Raw genomic sequence first — 18,382 nt, forward strand, 5'->3', positions numbered from 1 at the left:
CTTACTCAAATTCATACATATTTTTATGTGCTAGCTTCCAACTTCCAAGCATGGGTTTTGCCACGTCACTGCGCATGCGAGCCATCCTGACGCGCGCGTCGCTTGACAGGCATCAGCCGCGCGTTCCCGACAGTAGACGTTGCTGCTCAGGCTTCAAGATGGCGGAAGCCCTGACAACTCAAGAGGAGGTGGTAAGATACCTAAATATTTCCACCAAGCCTTTCATAAATTCCTTGGCGTTCCACGCTGAGCCACCACCAGCTCCCCTGTAGCAAGTATTAAGATGGCATGCCATATAATACAGTTATTTTTGTATTATTAACAGAGATGTTAATGAGAATCGCGGCCCAGTGGCTGTTTTTTAGGTAACGTTTAGGTAAACGCTAGCACTGTTAGCGAACTAGCGACGCTCGACAGGACAGTAACATGGTCATACCGGGTTAATAAATATTTATTGGCCGGTATTATTGTAGAATTTTAGGAAACTGGTGTATAACATTGTAAAATGACTTAACAGTTACGTGTGTTTGATTTAACACAAGCTGTCTAGCAGTAACGTAAAGTAACATTGGGTTGACATAAAAACGTGAATGTGGTTCGCGGTCTATCTATTCTGTTCACATTAATATTATTACAGCTTGACTCCATTAGAAAAGCTATTATAACAGATCTGCGTCGCTGGTCTGTCAAGCGCAGGGACTTGTGAATCTCCATGTCGCTGTTGTTAACACGGCGAGCCGGGTGTCTAATGTGCTCCTGTGTTGGAAAGTGTGAGACAGCTCCTAGTTCTGTCTGTCTTACCGTGAGAACACTCAGATCTAGTTCTGGAGGAGCCATTTGTTCTGACTCGTTGAGGAAACGGTGTAATATGAGTGTAGCATAACGTCTGTCAGCACGAGCGTCTCTCTTTACAGCTGTCAGATCATCCTGCATTTGATTTAGTGGTGTCATCTTAAGGTAACTTACTGCAGAAGTCGTGCAGTTTTGCTTTTGGACACCCTTTGGAAAATCCGGTGTTTCAGAACAACCTGCATTAGATCGACTGCAACATTATTAGTGCATTAGATGTAAATCTATGCATTATCGTTTTTTTTTAGGGTCTTTTATGCTGACCAATGCATATTTGATGACAAATGCAGTAAAAAAGCAATGTAAAATATTGTTATTGAAAATTAACGTTTTCTGTTAAATACTTTTCAAAATGTAATTTGTTGTTGTGATGGCAAAGCTGAATTTTCAAGTCAATACACCAGTCTTCACTGTCACATGACCCTTTAGAAATCATTCGAATATACTGATTTGCTTCGCAAGAAAATTATCATCAATGTTGGAAACGTTTTTGCTGATTTTTGTGGAGGCTGTGATTGCATTTGTTCAGGATTCTTTGAAGAATAAAAAGTTCAAAAGAACATTATTTATTCGAAATAAAAGTATTTCATAACATAAATGTCTTTAAAGGGATACTCCACCCCAAAATTAAAATTGTTTCATTAATCTCTTACCCCCATGTCGTTCCAAACCCGTAAAAGCTTTGGTTGTCTTCAGAAAACACTTTTTAATATATTTTGGATGAAAACCGGGAGGCTCGTGACCGTCCCATTGACTGTCAAGTAAATAACAGTGTAAAGGTCCAGAAAAGTATGAAAGACATCTTCAGAATAGTCCATCTTCCATCAGTGGTTCAACCGTAATGTTGAATACTTTTTGTATGGGAATAAAACAAATATAACGACTTAATTCAACAATTTGTCTCCAAAATGGCGCTACGCTAATGTGAAGGGACACAGAGGAGACAAATTGTTGAATAAAGTCGTTATTTTTGTTTTATTTGCATACAAAACGTATTCTCGTCGCTTCATAACGTTCCAGTTGAACCACTGATGGCAGATGGACTATTCTGATGACGTCTTTAATACTTTTCTCAACCTTTACACTGTTATTTACTTGGCAGTCAATGGGACAGTCACAAGCCTCTCGGTTTTCATCCAAAATATATTAAATTGTGTTACGAAGATGAACAAAGCTTTCATGGGTTTGGAACGACATGTGGGTAAGTGATTAATGAAACGGTTTTAATTTTGGGGTGGAGTAACCCTTTAATGTTTTAGCTGTTGATCAATTTGTTGTGTCCATGTTGAATAAAAGTGTTAATTTCTTTGAAAAAAATCATACTGACGCCAAATTTTTAATCAATAGTGTACACTGAATTAATTTTTTAATCATGATCATGATTTTTGCTTTGCTCTTTTTGTTAAGCGTAATCCCCTGTGCTGTTTTCCTATTCGTTATTTATACTGAAACAAGCCTTTCTCTTAAATTGATACATTTTCTGCTTAGTGGTTTACTTAATCTACCCAACCAGGCAACCATGCGAACATGCTTTCTCTGCAATACAGAAAAAGCACAGATGAGCCGAAAACATTGGCAAACATGTAAGTTGGAGCAATCTCTTGAGATATTCTGCTTACATAAAAGTGTAATAAAGACAGTTGGTTTCCTTTCGCAAAATCGTTTGTATTGTTTGCAGCAAATAAATCTGCGAGCACATTCTCCTGATTTGTACCTAGGTGAGAATTATGATAATGTATTTTTTTAATAACAGGAATTGTGTTTTTTTTTTTGTTTATTTTTTTTTTTTATCAAAACAATGTGATTAACCATTAACATGCAGCCCTACATAAACCATTCAAAATTTACTAAAACTATAAAAAAACAGATTTATTGACAAAGTCATTGATACATTTAGGGTTTTACACAAGGGAGATCTATTATAGTTAATACCTGAAGAAAGCCATCCGTTCTACATACCCATTCATCTCCATTTGAGTTTCCAGAATAAACATTTATTTTTGAATGTCTGTCAATAGAAAAGGATGTTATTTGCAGCCAGATGGTGTCATGCTAATCAGCCATACTTTGGTCAAGCCAGCATGTTTATTGGCAATGCTGATGATCTCAAAATGCCAAATATCAGCTGATTTATCTGTGAGGTTGATACATTGGTTTATCACTAGTGACGGCAGCCAGAGCCAATCAACATTATAAAGTACAACATGCATTACAATAAATATACAAAAATAAAAAATAGATGCTGAGAGTGTGATGTTTGGCTGACATTAATCATGCTTTTTCAGTATTGGATAGTGTAAACCTCCTGATGAAATGAATGTTTGTGTGTGCGCCAGGCGGTGGAGGAGTTCCTGGCTGAGCTGAGGTGCCGGGAACAGTCTCAGAATGCAGATCTTGTCAGTCAGATGACAGCAGTTAAGTTCCTCATGGCAAGAAAGTTTGACGTCTCCAGAGCCATAGACCTCTTTCAGGCTTACAAGGTACAGTATACAGTACAGCTCAGATGAAAAAAATTAACTGTATGAGAGAGTCTGTGTACATTTTGATCCTTGTGTGTCTGCAGAACACCAGAATAAAGGAAGGCATCTACAATATTAACCCAAATGAGGAGCCTTTAAGAAGCGAGTTACTCAGTGGGAAATTCACAGTTCTGGTGAGTATAGTTTCAGATGAGCATAATGTGTTCGTGAATATTACTGATTTCCAGGTCAGTTTTTTGGATGCTGCAGGAACAATTTAGTTGCACAGATTGGAGATGGCATGTTTTTGCAGACTGTTTGAGTGGTCAGACTGGCTTTCTCAGTCAGATATTAAAAACCATTTGAATTTGATCAATTAACACTTCTGTTTAAACAATTGGGGTCATTTTGGGAATTTGTTTAAAGAAATGAATACTTGTACTCAGGGCTCTAGACTCATTCCCACTGGTCACTCTTTTGTGACTAACTTTCTCAGTTGGTCGCTTGAGCACATGATTTGGTTGCAATTGTTTTTTTTGCTACAACATGGGATTGTTGATGCTGTTGAAATTTTATCATAGTTTATAGTTATATCGAGAAAAAAAAGAGGTTAACATTCAACCTGTTCTTTTTCATTAGTAGCATTATTTGTGATTAGAATTTAGTGAACGGGAGTTCCTCTTTCGTTATAAGCTGCGGGCTTTGGGTGCTTTCGCTTTTGAATTTGGGATCTTGGCGTCACGTTTTACAAGAAAAGATAATTGTCTGTTTTGCTTACATCTATAACTTTCACTTTTTAAGACTAAACTGTAAGACTGTAAGAATCTTAACTGTAAGAATCAATGATAAACAAGCTTACAAAACGTTTATTAACAAAAATGAATAAGATGAGGCATGTCATACACCACATGCTGTATTATATACTGACTAATTAATTAGAGGAAGTTTAGCAAATACTGAGGAATCAAATTAAAAAATAAATAAATGAGAGCCTCCATAGCATAACATGAGGTAAACAGCAAAGAAAATTAACACTTAGAAAATGAACAATAACTAATGTTGATATGACTAAAATATTACATTCACCATAAAGCTATGTGGATATTCTTTGCCTTTCTGAAAGGAGTTTGCTAGCAGAGGAGTGAAGAATTTAAAAGCAATGCAAAGTTTCATGTTAAGCATTTTCCTCCCATAGAAGAGTTATAAAGAACAAAAAAACTTAACGTGTTTTACTGCATTAATAAAGTAATAATAAAAGGCCTGCTCAGTATACTGATGATGCAAACTATATGCAGGCAAGCAGCCCAGGGTATGAACACAAAGTGCATGCATGTAAAGTGTTTTACTCTAATACAAAACCATTATAAAAAAACTTAATGTGGCTTAATGGTTAAAGACCGTCTAAAAGGGCCCCCTAAATTTAATGGGTCTGGCTTCCAGTCTCATCTGCTTCCAGCAATTTTTAGTTGTACATTTAGTTATTCTAATGTATTGTCTTAATTATAAACACACAGGGTGGATGGCACAAACAATTGTACTTTTTTTGGACTATTATTATTTTTATTGTGCTTAATGAAGTGGAAGTCTCACGCATTCACAGAAAAAAAGCTTACTTCTGCACTGAAAAATAAGGTGTATAAGTTGGTGGTGTTGTCACAAGGTATGTTTGAGATGAGTAAAATCTGTGTAGAACCGATCAACGCGAGATGCATGCCAGTTAGAAACGTGGCAGAGTTGCGTCCGACTTGCTCTGATGTCATGCTGACGTGTGCCAAAAAACTTTTTTGATTGCCCAGTCAAGTGCAGTTGCTCTCCATCGACTGTGCTGATCAAAAGCATGATGGGAAACTACTGGCTTGACAATACAGCTTAATTTTCGTTGGTTCAGACAACCATGATGTTGAGTTCTCTTCCAAAATGTTTTTTTTTTTTTTTTACATCTGATTATATATGATTATGTATTTAAATTATGCGTGAATATTCCAAAACACTATGACAGTGCAATCTCTGTGTGAGATATGATTGTTGTCATATTTCTATAAAGATCTAAAATAAATGTTTGTATAAAAGTACAAATGGATGATAAATACACCTTTCATATGGAATTAAAAAGCAAGCACTTTGGGTGTCTTGTTCATCATATTTATTTTCATATAAAAGCTACAGAACTGAAATCATATCATGTTTATCAGCATGTTTCAGAGATGGGCGATAATTCGATAACGATACTTATCGCAATATCATTTTCCTTGATAAAACGATATGAAGAGTATGAGGAACGAACCACCACGACTCATTTAAATCATACAACACAGACTGTTTATCCACTCAGATCAAAGTTCAATTAACATAATAGATGCACTTGTGGAGGCAGAAAAACAAAGTTCTTTAACCCTCTACTGCACGCATTATTATGCAATCATGGAAAAAAATGTTACAGTGTTTTTTTATATATAAAATAGACTCAAATTAACATATTTATATATTTTTTATTTTTTTATTTTTTTCGTGGGGTACTTTTGGGTGCGTTGCCATATGGCAACATTGTGCGACAATGGAACAGCCTGATGTGTTTTCTCCCGAAATTACATGAAATTCATAGATGATTACAGACCTGTCTTTTAGAAATGAAATAGTTTTTATTATTTAAAAGAACTTTTCAAGAACTTTGTGTACAAAATATGAAACTCATTTTCAAAGTATTATTTCAACAACATTTACAAAACATCTGACGCAAACTCATAAGAACTGTTCAAGTGAAACCACTCAATGTGAAACGATTATTTCAACAATATTTACAAAACATCTGATGCAAACTCATAAGAACTGTTCAAGTGAAACTACTCAATGTGAAATGATTATTTCAACAATATTTACAAAACATCTGACGCAAACTCATAAGAACTGTTCAAGTGAAACCACTCAATGTGAAACGATTATTTCAACAATATTTACAAAACATCTGACGCAAACTCATAAGAACTGTTCAAGTGAAACTACTCAATGTGAAACGATTATTTCAACAATATTTACAAAACATCTGACCCAAACTCATAAGAACTGTTCAAGTGAAACTACTCTATGTGAAACACCTTAAAGCAGTTGTTCTCTCCGTTAAGGCAGAGGTGCACCTTGCACTTAGAGCAAACCACTCTGACGATTCCCTTGCAGCCAGGACTCTTGCACCTTCCTTTTGGTGCACCCATCTCTGGCCAGTGATCAAAGCGGTCAAGACGGATGCTGCTTGGTGGAAGGGGGGCAGTGGGTCCTTTGTGCCGCTTCTCTTCTATACGGACCTCCAAACTCTGTGAGGGTCTACCTTTTCGTTTGGTGGTGCCCTTGTTGACCTTTGTAAGGCAGAGTGCCACATTGACCTTGAAGTCCAGTAAGCTCAATTGTGTCTTCTGTGAAATTCCCATGGCATCAGAGTCCCTGCGGTAAAGCAACCATGCCTGCACCACTGTAAGATCAAAGAAGTGAAACACAATGCGGTGGTACCACTTCTTGGATCTGATCTTAGTACGGTACAGGGCAATGAGGGAATCCAATAGGTCAACACCACCCATGCACTTGTTGTACACGGTGACAATGTGTGTGCGCGCGTGTGTGTGTGTGTGGGTGTGTGGGTGTGTGTGTGTGTGTGTGTGTGTGTGTGTGTGTGCAAATGTGCATGGGGACTGCACAGCGACTTGTGTATATGGTTATTTTTTTGTTCACCATACAGATTTTGGAATTCCAAAAACCTCGAATTCTTGATCTACTTTACACCTTTCCCAACATCAGCTCAACAGTGCAAAGGAAGACGTGTAACCTGAATGCTGAACATACCGGAATAGATACATACCTGTCTCTTCGTCCTCTAAGTCTACTATGCCTAATTCTGCCTGCCTCTCATACTCCTCGTCACTGATCCCTAGCTCATCCTCACTTTCATGTGATGGTATAACCACTTGTACCCTGTACATTTCAGCCCTCCTCTCAGCCTTGCCATAGAACACTGACGGCTTCATTTTCTGAACAAAATAAGCATTTACATATTATACTTATACTTTACTTTTACTTTTATAAATATATACAAATATATATAAATATATGAGTAGAATACAACCATCCAACTATATCAGTGCATCCATACATTGTCATTCATACAAAGCTACTCTGCATTAGCATGGGCAAAATATTGTTCCATTACCGCACAATGTTGCCATATGGCAACATACCTATTTTATTGAATAAAAAGGTAATAGTAGTATCAAAACAATGTGACAATGATTGAAAAAAGATTAGAACTTACCCCAGATGCTTGATGTAATTTTTAAATTCTGAAGAAGTATGACAAATTGAGGAAAATCTTCACATATTCACGAGCACTTTTTCAGCAACTGGAGTCATCAAAAGTGTGTGAAAAGAATGACAGTGCAAGGGTGTGTAGTGTCATGTGAGGTCATCAAAGCATATCATTGGTTACCACCAGGTTCTACCATGAATTTAAGACCAATCAGAGCTCATGTTTATTTTCAAATTTCAAGAAATGTCCAAAAAAAGGGTATGTTGCCATATGGCAACACCGTGCAGTAGAGGGTTAAGATCCGCGATATTGCTTGTAATAAAGATTTAAATGCAAAAGGCACAAGAGTAGACTGTTTCTGTCAGTGGTGAGTTTTAGTTTTAAATGCTGTTTAAATGTGTTGCCACTTGCTTAAGCAACTTAAAATACAAACCTAGAAGTCAAATGCATGAATAATGGTTTTTATAGCTATTTGAGTTTAAACCATGTAGTATAAAAACAGGTTTAAACTAATGTCTATGAAAGATTGTTACTGTACTGTGATAAGAGAATCACAATGCTGAAAAAAACATTTTCAGTAACAACTTTTGAAATCAGAATAATGGATAAATGTGTTTGTGGTAAGCAGCCTCGGATCAGTATCAGACTGCAAAAGCGTCCTGTGTGAAAGCACAATGAGTCCATGTTGCTTCTGCACTGCATACGTAATGCAAACAGACTGCATACGCACTGCAGACGAAATATGTGTGAAACAGGTGTCAGAAGGCTTTTCAATCTAAAAATCGCCATAATTTACCATGGATTTATTGTAGTAACACTCACTGCACCATGTTATTGGGGCAGAAATTTGGGATATTCAAACTTAACTTTACTAAAAGAATAATGGTATCTAATAGTAGTATGTATTTGTGATTAAGCTATAGCTTGTGTGCATTTATACTGAATGTGTTTCATACAAATAGACTACCTAAAAACCATATAGTTATATTTTTACCATGGTATTGAGATGCTATCTATATGTATGGTTTTAATTATGTTTATCATGCTTTAAATGTATGCTACTATTGGAGACCAATGCTTAATTTAAAAAATAAATAAACAAATACAAACTTGGTCAGTGTAAAATTAACCATATAAAACTGAGGTTGCTACAATTTTTCACAGATGTTACTGATTTTGATAATGAACAAAAATGAACCTCTGCATCCTAACTCAAGCTACTATCAAATGTGCATTTCTAAGAGACAAAAAGTTATATTATTAATAATAATATCAGGCAACCCAAACCTGTTTCTCGATTTGAAAAAGTAGCACTCATTAGAACAGTGTTACTCATTGTGCGGCTAATTACAATTAGGGGTGCACTGATCGAGATTGGCTGATCGTTAATGCGCATCTTGTCAGTAAAGCCGGTTCTCTAATCAGCGGTAAATTCCCTCAGGTGCGTGATTTCACACAGAGCAGCTGTTACTACACAGAGCCGTTGTTAACTGACTAGTTGCGCAAATAATTGCTGATGATGAACGTGGATTTGCGCAGCTTCTCAGTTAACAACGGCTCTGTGTAGTAACAGCTCCTCTATGTGAAATCACACACCTGATCGAATTTACTGCTGATTAGAGAACCGGCTTTACTGACGAGATGCGCATTAACGATCGCCGATCTTGATCGGAGCACCCCTAATTACAATGGACGTAAGTGTCCTGATCCGACAAAAGAAAATAGAACCTAGTGATGAAATATAGACCAGAAAAGATATTTACACTTGCTCTGTCCTAAACGTTCATGAACGTTCATGACACTGACTCACTGCGGAGTTGCCAGTCTTAATTTTAATAGCTCTTAACGTCGAATGTGCACTTGTATGTTTAGATAGTCTAAATGTTGGGCTAATATAAAAAAAAAAAAAAAACTTAAATCATCTTGTCTCAGTTACAAATTTGACTGGTAAATAATAAAAAGTGATAGCCCCTATTGTATTGCATTGCATAGCAGGGATGATAGATTGATGAAAAGACATGCTATTTATGACTGGATGTAACTTTTGATACTTCGTGGTAAAAATGGCTCTCCGATTGACTTTGCCCTATAATAATTGCGGCTCCCATGAAAAAAATTGTGAACACCAGTGCATTAGAACATGCAGAAACTAAGAAATATTTAGATATTTATTTTAAGGAAAATTAATCTTCTGGTTTCTACAACTTTCACTTTGGAGCAAAAATCTGGCTTTAAACTTTAAACTATGAAGAAGAAAAAAAATTTGACATTTATCATAATTATCGATATCGACTGATAGGAAAAAAATTATCGTGAGAATTTCTGGGGGATCATGACATTGAAGATTAAATTACATTTTGTAATATGTTCAAATAGAAAAATACCTATTTTAAATAGTTTCATAATTTTACAGTTTTTACTGTATTGTTTTGATATATGATGTTGTAGCCTTGGTAACCATGAGAGACTACTTTTAAGAACACTATAAAATCTTACCAAGCCCAAACGGTTGAACTATAATGTATAAATAAACCTCAGCTACAAGAATTTTTATTCACTTTAATATTATGCTGTCCAAAAACAGTGCGTCAGCGAAATCATTCATATTTACAGTTCCAGTAAATAAAGCCGTAAATAAAGGCCAACATCATGGCTAGAGACAGCTAAGGAAATTTAATCTCTGATCTCACACCATTACACGCAGAGCAGTTCCATGATCTTTGTTTAGTCTGGGCTTTACTGTTTGTTTCAGCCATTTTTCATTCAGGGCCATGCTGTATACAGAGTTTGCTCAAGTGTTTGTGTAAGCAGTTCTGATGTACTCATCACATCTTGGTTTTCAGAGCACTAATCATGTGAGAGAATTCTTCAAATGAAATAAAGATTAATGCAACTTTTCTATTACATTCTTGCATTCGCTTACTGGATCATTCAACTTTTCCCGGAGTTCAGCAGCTTAAAATGATCTGATCAAAAGCAGAGAAGCAAAATTGGGTTAAAGGGTTAGAATAGAAATTGTGCTTCAGTAATTTTGCGTTAATTGCATTAAATTAATTTAACAGGTTAAGGATTGTAAAATGAATTGCATGCATTAACGTGTTTACATTGACAGCCCTAATTTATACATGTATGTAATTTAGATATCATGAAATAAAATGTATCATATTGTGCATATATCACAATTCCCCGAATTGATCTGGTCACGCTGTGCATGTTTTTACAAGTTGTGTATGCATTAATTTGGCTTCTGTGTGTATAGCCTGGTCGGGACGCGAAAGGTGCGGCTTTGGCACTTTTTACAGCACGTCTCCATCGGCCAGACCTCACTACCCATAAGGCTGTTCTTCAGGCCATTATATATCAGCTGGACAAGGCCATTGAGAGGTAAAATAGACCACATTCATAAATCTCATCAAATTTAATATGGTTAACAGCTCTGCATTTTCATCTAAATCATCTTTGTCTCCCCCAGCGTTCAGACACAGAGAGATGGGCTCATTTTCATCTATGATATGACTAACTCCACATACGCCAATTTTGACTATGAGCTTTGCGTCAAGATTTTGAATCTGCTTAAAGTAAGTGTTTTTATGCTGTCAGAACCATCTGTCTGTTTCACAGTGCATCCATATGGCAATAACAGAACTCAGTGGAGCTTGGATTTACTCTTGATATATAGAAAGCTTTTCGGCTGTCATCTGTATTTGCTGTTATCCCTGTAATATGTGATTAAATGGATGTTTATTAATATTCAGTCACATACAAGTAGGGTTTGCTTATATATTCAATATTCACAATATGTATTTAGGATAATTTGTTTACATATTATGCCAGAATTTTACACATCGCTATGATCTTTATTTATTCATATTTATTTGTTTAAAATATATATTTCTCAAAGATTTTGTCCTTAGATTAATTTCACAATCCTTGCTTGTTTTGCAGCTGTCGAAAGTGTTACGTTGTTTTTAATAGTGTCTTTAAGTTGAAAAGGAAATAATGACTAGTTCTTGAAATATGTTAAGTCGATAACTCCTGCTATCTTAGGGAGACAATTGAAAGGAGAATTATAAAAGTGCATGACATCAAGTTTCTTTGTTTTGTCCAGACTTTATGAAAAGTATGCAGACATACCCTTTTAATTAACATATTTAATTAAAATACAGGTGCATAAATCAAGTACATATCCACAATCCTCCTTAGGCAAATATTTTTAGTAAAAAGAGACACTCTTTTTGTTCCAGCATTACAGTGCCCCTGTGCACAAAGCTAGATCCAGAGAGATTATTTACTGAGTTTCGTGTGAAAGAACTGCACAAATCCCAGACCTGAACCCCATTGAACACCTTTGGGATGAATTGTACAGCAGACTGTGAGCCAGGACCCATCACTCATCTTCACTGCCTGACCTCACAGATGCTGTCGGGTCTGAATGTGAGCAAATCCCCAGCATCTAGTGTCTTTTTAGAACAGTGGAAGTTTTAAAAGCAGCAAAAGGAGGATGAACCTGCTATTAATGCACGTTTCTGAAATATAACATTCTGCAAACATACTGTATATGAGTACAGTGCTTGGCCGTCCACACACTTTTATGCATAGTGTATTTACAGATACACTTCACTAGCAAGGACACATTAAATTGTGTCCTGTCCTGATAGTGACTGTCAGTAGTGACAGTAAAGACTTCTACATGGTTACAAATATATTTTTACATCAATTTTAAATAAATGCTGTAGCTGAACTTTCTACTCCACAAATATAGACCCGTTGACACTGAGGACAATAACTATAATGATAAATGTAATGATTTAATAATCATTCTAAATCTTTGAGAATAGAAATTTCTACATCACAACTATGTTTTTTTTTTTTTTAACAAATCAATAATCTCTAATCTCACAAATAATCTTTTTTGCAACTCTTTTACATAAGACCATCTAAAAAATGTAAATCTTAAAATAAAATGTTAGGGTTAACCTTGCATCTTTCTGGGGAAAAAATTTGGTTGATGTATATTTCTTGTTAAAAACTAACCAAAAGGAAAAATATTTTGCTTAAAATTTCTGCACAGGAGAGAATTGGTGTTATTTAAAAACAAAAAGAGATATATCGGTATCGGCCAAAGTGAGATGAAAAATATGGCCAGAAATGCAGTATCATGCATCCCTAAGAAAATCATAATATTTCACAGTATTATTTTTTTGACAGAATTTTGATGAAATACATTTTACCTAGATGAGTGTAAGGGACTGCTGTAAAAAAAAAAAACGTATCAACCACAAACTTGTTCTTGATTTTTCAGAGGGTTTGTTTAATGGGTGGGTCTGTGGATGGGATTGGCACAGTCCTTTGTATGTTGTGCTTACTGTCTTCTTTGTGATTTAGGGGGCTTTCCCTGCTCGTCTGAAATGTGTCTTTATTGTGTCGTCTCCGCTGTGGTTCAGAGCACCGTTTGCGGTACTCCGTCTGTTTGTGAGAGAGAAACTGAGAGAGAGGGTATGTCTAGAGCTCTGTACATTCAAACATTAAACTTTTTCAAGTGGACGGTGTTACATTTATCATTTTTACAGGTGCAATACATTGAATATGATTTCATGTTTGTATTCCTGTGATACCTCTGCAGGTGTGTACTGTAAAAGCCCACGAACTGGTCAATCACATACCGGTCAGCTCTCTTCCAGAACATTTGGGTGGCTCGTCACAGTATAGTCACATTGCTTGGATCCAGTCCTGTGTCAACTCCAGCCCCAATCACCCCAATAACTCACCCTACGTCACTGCGGACTGCTTGGGCAGTCTGCTCCGCTCCTACTCCATGGAGCATGGCCAGAACACTTCAGCAGACCCCTTAACTGCCAATACTTCAGGGGCCACTCTTCTGGGAGATGGACTGAACTCAAACTGCCCCATACTGGATGACGGAAATGCCAACCTGCAGAACCACAGGACAGCGGGGCATGCACATTGGAACGGTTCTGTACTGCCAGGTTCTGGGGGAATCTTGGGGTCCAACGCCAATGTCGTCAATGGCCGTGGCTGGCAGCCGCCACCACAGTCAGACACTCCCCCAGACACACCGCTGCATCAAAAACACACAGCAGGTGCCATAATACCAGGAGATAACGGGACTGTTGGTGTGGAAGGTGCATGTTTGGACTACAGTAGGCAGGATGGCAATGGTGCTGAGGACTACCGACAGGATGTTGAGTTTCTGGAAGAGGAAGTGGGCGGGGGAGATGGTGTTCCACCCCTCCCACTGAAATCAAGGCCAGCTCCTCTCCATCACAGCTCTGCCCCAGATATGAGCTGGTTACCGGGAACGGAAACGGCTGAATTGTCGGTACATGTGGCTGAGCCAGGCGGAATGAGCGTGCACGATCTGGTGCAGCATGTGAAACGTAAAAAGAAAAAGGGCATTTATCAGGAGTATGAGGAGATCCGCAAAGAACCTCCTGCTGGAACCTTTGACTACTCTAAGTAAGTGACATTTGCTTTCAAGGAATGGCTGAAAAGATAATACATTTACAGACAAAGAATTGCTTATGTAAATATAATGCTTATTCTGGCAGGAAAGCCTCTAACCAGATAAAGAATCGCTACAGTGATGTCCTTTGCCTTGACCAATCACGTGTTCGACTTTGTCTGCTCAACAATGAGGATGACGAGGTCAGAGTAATGGGCTTTTTCCTTTATGATTTACATTGTTCAATGCTATGCTATTTTATAATTATTATTTTTTTTACTATTATAGTAATTCATATTGTTTATTTTAGCTATTTTTTTGTTTTTCATTTTCTTTCATTTTCTCATGTGCTTTTGTCATTTTTATTAGTTTTCTTTTAATATTTCTATGTAACTTTCATTTATTTGTATTTCAGTTTTAAATTTGCAACCCTCTACAATACATATAAATCGCTCATATATACGATTAAATTTCCATGCTGGGTGACTAGGGGTGGAACGGTTCAACTTTGTCACGGTTCGGTTTGTTTCACGGTTTTAGAGTCACATTTTCAGTTCAGTTCAATATGTGCTATGTTTATGGAAAAGCTATACTTTCAAAAAATATATATTTTATCATATATTATTAAGAATATACTATCTAACTACAAGCAACATCATAAATAAATACAATAGTGTAAAGATACAAATAAAATAAACAGTAATTTTCATTTTTTTTTTAGGTGGGTCTAGCATTAGTTTTTAGGTACAGAAATTTAATAAAGTAATCAAATGTGAAACAGCATTGCATATTGGATTGTATAAAGTAAAGATTATTCTCAATTAAAGTTACAGAAGTTGTTCAATCAAGAGCAGTATTTATAGCAAACTATATTACTGCTGCTTTGTCAGATTTAAGCAGAACCGCGGTCCCAGCGCATGCCGAACCGTGTGTGGAGAACCGAACGGTTAGATTTTTTTCAGTTGACCGTCCCACCCTTATAGGTGACCAAACAATGTCTATTGTTAGCCATTAGCTATTGAATTATTGTTTGATTTCACTCACCAATGTTTGACTTTAAGGATAAGTACAATTATAACACGGGCATTGCACTTGCCTTCACCCATTTTGAACACTTGAGTTTCATTCTCTGTCTTTAAATCACATCAAAAACTCTAGTGAGGAGGTGCCCAACTCACCATCACTTAGCTGAGAGTACTCTTTGTTTTTTCCACACAAGCAAGTGGCAGAGCATGACAGGCTTACCACATAGAATTTGTGCGTTACATGTAAATTATATATTTTTTTATATTTTACTTAGAATTAAAATGGTGGAGTTGATGTGGAATTATTCAATTTTTAAAGAAACAAGCAGAAGCTGCTTCCCTTTTCTTCAGTAGTAGGCAAAACTAATGCGCAAATCTCATTGGCTGATGTTCACCTGTTACGTTCAATGTTTTGATTTCAGCAAATCAGTTCAAGTGAATGCAGACAACAAAATTATTACTCATTTACAATTGAACGACAGATATGCATTCATACGTTTTCATTAGTACATGGTTACCATGGTTTAGTTTTAATTACACAAGTTCTATCATAAAATTGCTTGGTTGATGTTAAAAGTGTACTTTCGGATCATATCAAACAGTAATGCATTGTGTTGAAGATAAGCTTAGTTGGTGGAATTGTCAATTGTTTTGGTTAAACACTGGTTCATTCGTTTTCTTCATCAATTTGATGGTTTGCTTTCAGACATCTGACTACATAAATGCAAGTTTCATGGATGGTTACAAGAGGAGCAATGCTTACGTCGCCACTCAGGGTGAGACTCTTTTTTGAGCTAAACATTGTGTTGTGGAGTACACATGCATGCATGGCACAGATGTCAGTGTATGTGTGTAAATGTAAATGTCTGGGTTGTTTCAGGGCCTTTGCCAAAAACATTTGGAGACTTTTGGCGAATGGTGTGGGAGCAAATGGTTTTAATAATTGTTATGACTACAAGGTTAGTTTCCCTCTGTAAAGGTTGAGTTGCTTTTCCTTTAAGGAATGTTTTAATGATGCTTTAACAGAATGTTGGTCAGGATAATACAGGGCTGCAACTAACAACACCATTCTTAAGTATGGGGTCAATAAGATGTTTTTTAAACAAATGAATAAATTTATTCATTTTTTTTACAAAAGTGTTCTAATATCATTAAACATTAAATGGAGTTCTCTCTCTAAGTTCATGAAAACCATGCAGTTTCCACAAAAATGGAGCTCGATGGAGATGATTTGTGAAGGATTGTGTGACAATCTGAGAGACTGGAGTATTAGTTGAAATTCACAGGAATAAATTCTTATCTTGTATTTTTATTTTCTTTAAATTATTTTAAAGTATATTTAACAATGTTACTGTTTACTGTATTTCTTACCGACCTTAAATATTTGAATGTATATCTTAATTTTTTTATTTAATTGAATGCATTATAAATGAGCTTAAAGAAATCTAAAGGTATATCATTTTATATTATATAATGTCCAATAACAAACTGCGTCATAATGAACATGTAATTACAATTGTGGTAACTCAATGTTTGTTATTGCAGCCCTGCACTTTTCATTTAATGCATATGCATACTAATTTTGATAATAGAATGTCTGTCCTTTATTCAGGGATCATTTAATTGCATTTAAAGATATTTTTCATCATCATATTCAAAATAAAGATTAATATCTGGCGAAGACGACCAGAATATCGATTCTTGATCATCTTTCTATCTCTGTCTCAGAGTTGTAGAGCGAGGCCGAGTGAAATGCGGACAGTACTGGCCATTAGAGGCTGGCCGCACTGAGGATTATGGGTACTTTTTGGTGAGAAATGTCAATATTGAGATGTTTCAGGACTTTAAGCTGTCACACCTGGAGCTCTTCAACACTCAGGTCAGCATCTCAGTCACTGTTTTTATCCATTCTTGACCATTTATTTTTATTTGATTCCATTTCCGTGAGCAGTTGAAGTTCTTCTCACATAGCCAGTTATTATGACTACCGACATAAGGTCTGGTCAAACTTTTTGGCTTATTTTAGCCAAGAACAGCACAGTTGCATCACAAACTGATTGTGTAGTCGAAGGCACACAGTGATCATGACGCTTCTCTTTCAGACGGGGGAATGTAGGGAAGTGTCTCATTATCTCTACATGAGCTGGCCAGATTTTGGTGTTCCGAAGTCAGCGTCGGCCATGTTGGATTTCCGGGCACATGTGAAACAGAGACAAGAGTCCTCATTACGAACACTGTATCCTGATTGGACGGGACCCCCAGAAGGCCCCCCTGTGGTGGTGCACTGCAGCGCAGGCATCGGCCGAACAGGTGACCACCTGCCTTCATTTTTAATCTAATTTCTTAACTGCACTACAGCATTCTTACACGTTTCCTTCTTTTCTTCACCCTCAGGCACCTTTTGTACTTTGGACATTTGTCTCTCTCGTCTGGAGGACATCGGGACAGTGGACATTAAGCAGACGGTGCGTCGCATGCGGACACAGCGTGCCTTCAGCATCCAAACGTGGGACCAGTACTACTTTTGCTATAAAGCAGTGATCGAGTACGCCCAACAGAGCAGCCTGCTGCAGCCCGTGGAGTGGTCCGACAACGAGCTGGAGACCGACAGCGAGTAAAGCAGGAAAAACAGAACTCGCACGAGAGGGGCGCAAAAGGCACAGAAGGAAAAGAAGCCATCTTTCCCCTCTCTTGGCCACAGGTAGACTCCACCTCCGAGGAAGGAGAGGAGGATGCTTTCGTCCTGCCACTTTTCAAGCCCTTCTTTTCACTCGGATCCAGACGACATCAGAGATTGTGGCTTGATGTACGAGTTGTAGCAATTTTTCTTTTTTTCCTTTTGTCTTTTTTATAAACACTGACTTGCACATGTGGAATGACAAACTTGAAAATCCAGTTTATCCTATTACCTGCTCTTTTTTTTTATGCTCAGTGTTGTCGAAATTCAATATCGCTCAACTTGAGGGTTAAATTCACACTTTTTATCAAAAGTGTAAAAACACAAAACTTGAATATTCTTTTTTTTTTTTTTCTCCGTCACATTGAAATAGCAACTACTTTGTGTCTGAACAGGTTCCAACAGGTTTCTTTCAGTTGTGTACTTCGTTAAACTAATCTTCAAGCCAAAGGTATGTTGTCGAATGCTTGGATGTATCCGTAATGATCGGTGTGACTTAAAACCTTGTATATCTTGTAACATACATTTATATAATGTGCATAACAACCTTTGAGAAGCCTTGTTTTAATATAAAACTCTTAACTTTCTTCAGAGTTTTATATATATATAAATAAAGAATAG

At 36.8% G+C, this 18,382-nt stretch overlaps 1 protein-coding gene across 3 annotated transcripts; it reads left to right on the forward strand.

Annotated features, from left to right (window-relative positions):
- Window positions 1-56: 56 nt before the first annotated feature.
- LOC132143537 (tyrosine-protein phosphatase non-receptor type 9-like) lies at window positions 57-18,090 on the forward strand. Of its 3 annotated transcripts, XM_059553853.1 has the most exons (14): window positions 146-191; window positions 2,338-2,432; window positions 3,186-3,329; window positions 3,413-3,502; window positions 10,856-10,980; window positions 11,069-11,174; window positions 12,982-13,092; window positions 13,220-14,073; window positions 14,166-14,262; window positions 15,791-15,860; window positions 15,965-16,043; window positions 16,813-16,963; window positions 17,187-17,394; window positions 17,479-18,090. In XM_059553853.1, the coding sequence occupies exons 3-14, from the start codon at window positions 3,255-3,257 to the stop codon at window positions 17,700-17,702; spliced, it is 2,190 nt and encodes a 729-aa protein (XP_059409836.1). In that variant the 5' UTR covers window positions 146-191; window positions 2,338-2,432; window positions 3,186-3,254; the 3' UTR covers window positions 17,703-18,090. The 3 variants fall into 3 exon arrangements, with proteins under 3 accessions (XP_059409835.1, XP_059409836.1, XP_059409837.1); XM_059553852.1 differs by lacking the exon at window positions 2,338-2,432 and having other exon boundaries at window positions 57-191; XM_059553854.1 differs by lacking the exons at window positions 146-191; window positions 2,338-2,432 and adding an exon at window positions 258-275.
- Window positions 18,091-18,382: the final 292 nt, after the last annotated feature.

The sequence above is a fragment of the Carassius carassius genome, chromosome 7, assembly GCF_963082965.1.
Source record: "Carassius carassius chromosome 7, fCarCar2.1, whole genome shotgun sequence".
Classification (NCBI taxonomy): domain Eukaryota; kingdom Metazoa; phylum Chordata; class Actinopteri; order Cypriniformes; family Cyprinidae; genus Carassius; species Carassius carassius.

Bases quoted from the DNA above. Each gene is read 5' to 3' on its own strand.
- LOC132143537 (XM_059553852.1), top strand. From the start codon at position 75: ATGCGAGCCATCCTGACGCGCGCGTCGCTTGACAGGCATCAGCCGCGC. The intron at 192-3,185 runs GTAAGATACCTA...TGTGTGCGCCAG, and splicing joins TGACAACTCAAGAGGAGGTG to GCGGTGGAGGAGTTCCTGGC. The intron at 15,861-15,964 runs GTGAGACTCTTT...GGGTTGTTTCAG, and splicing joins TGCTTACGTCGCCACTCAGG to GGCCTTTGCCAAAAACATTT.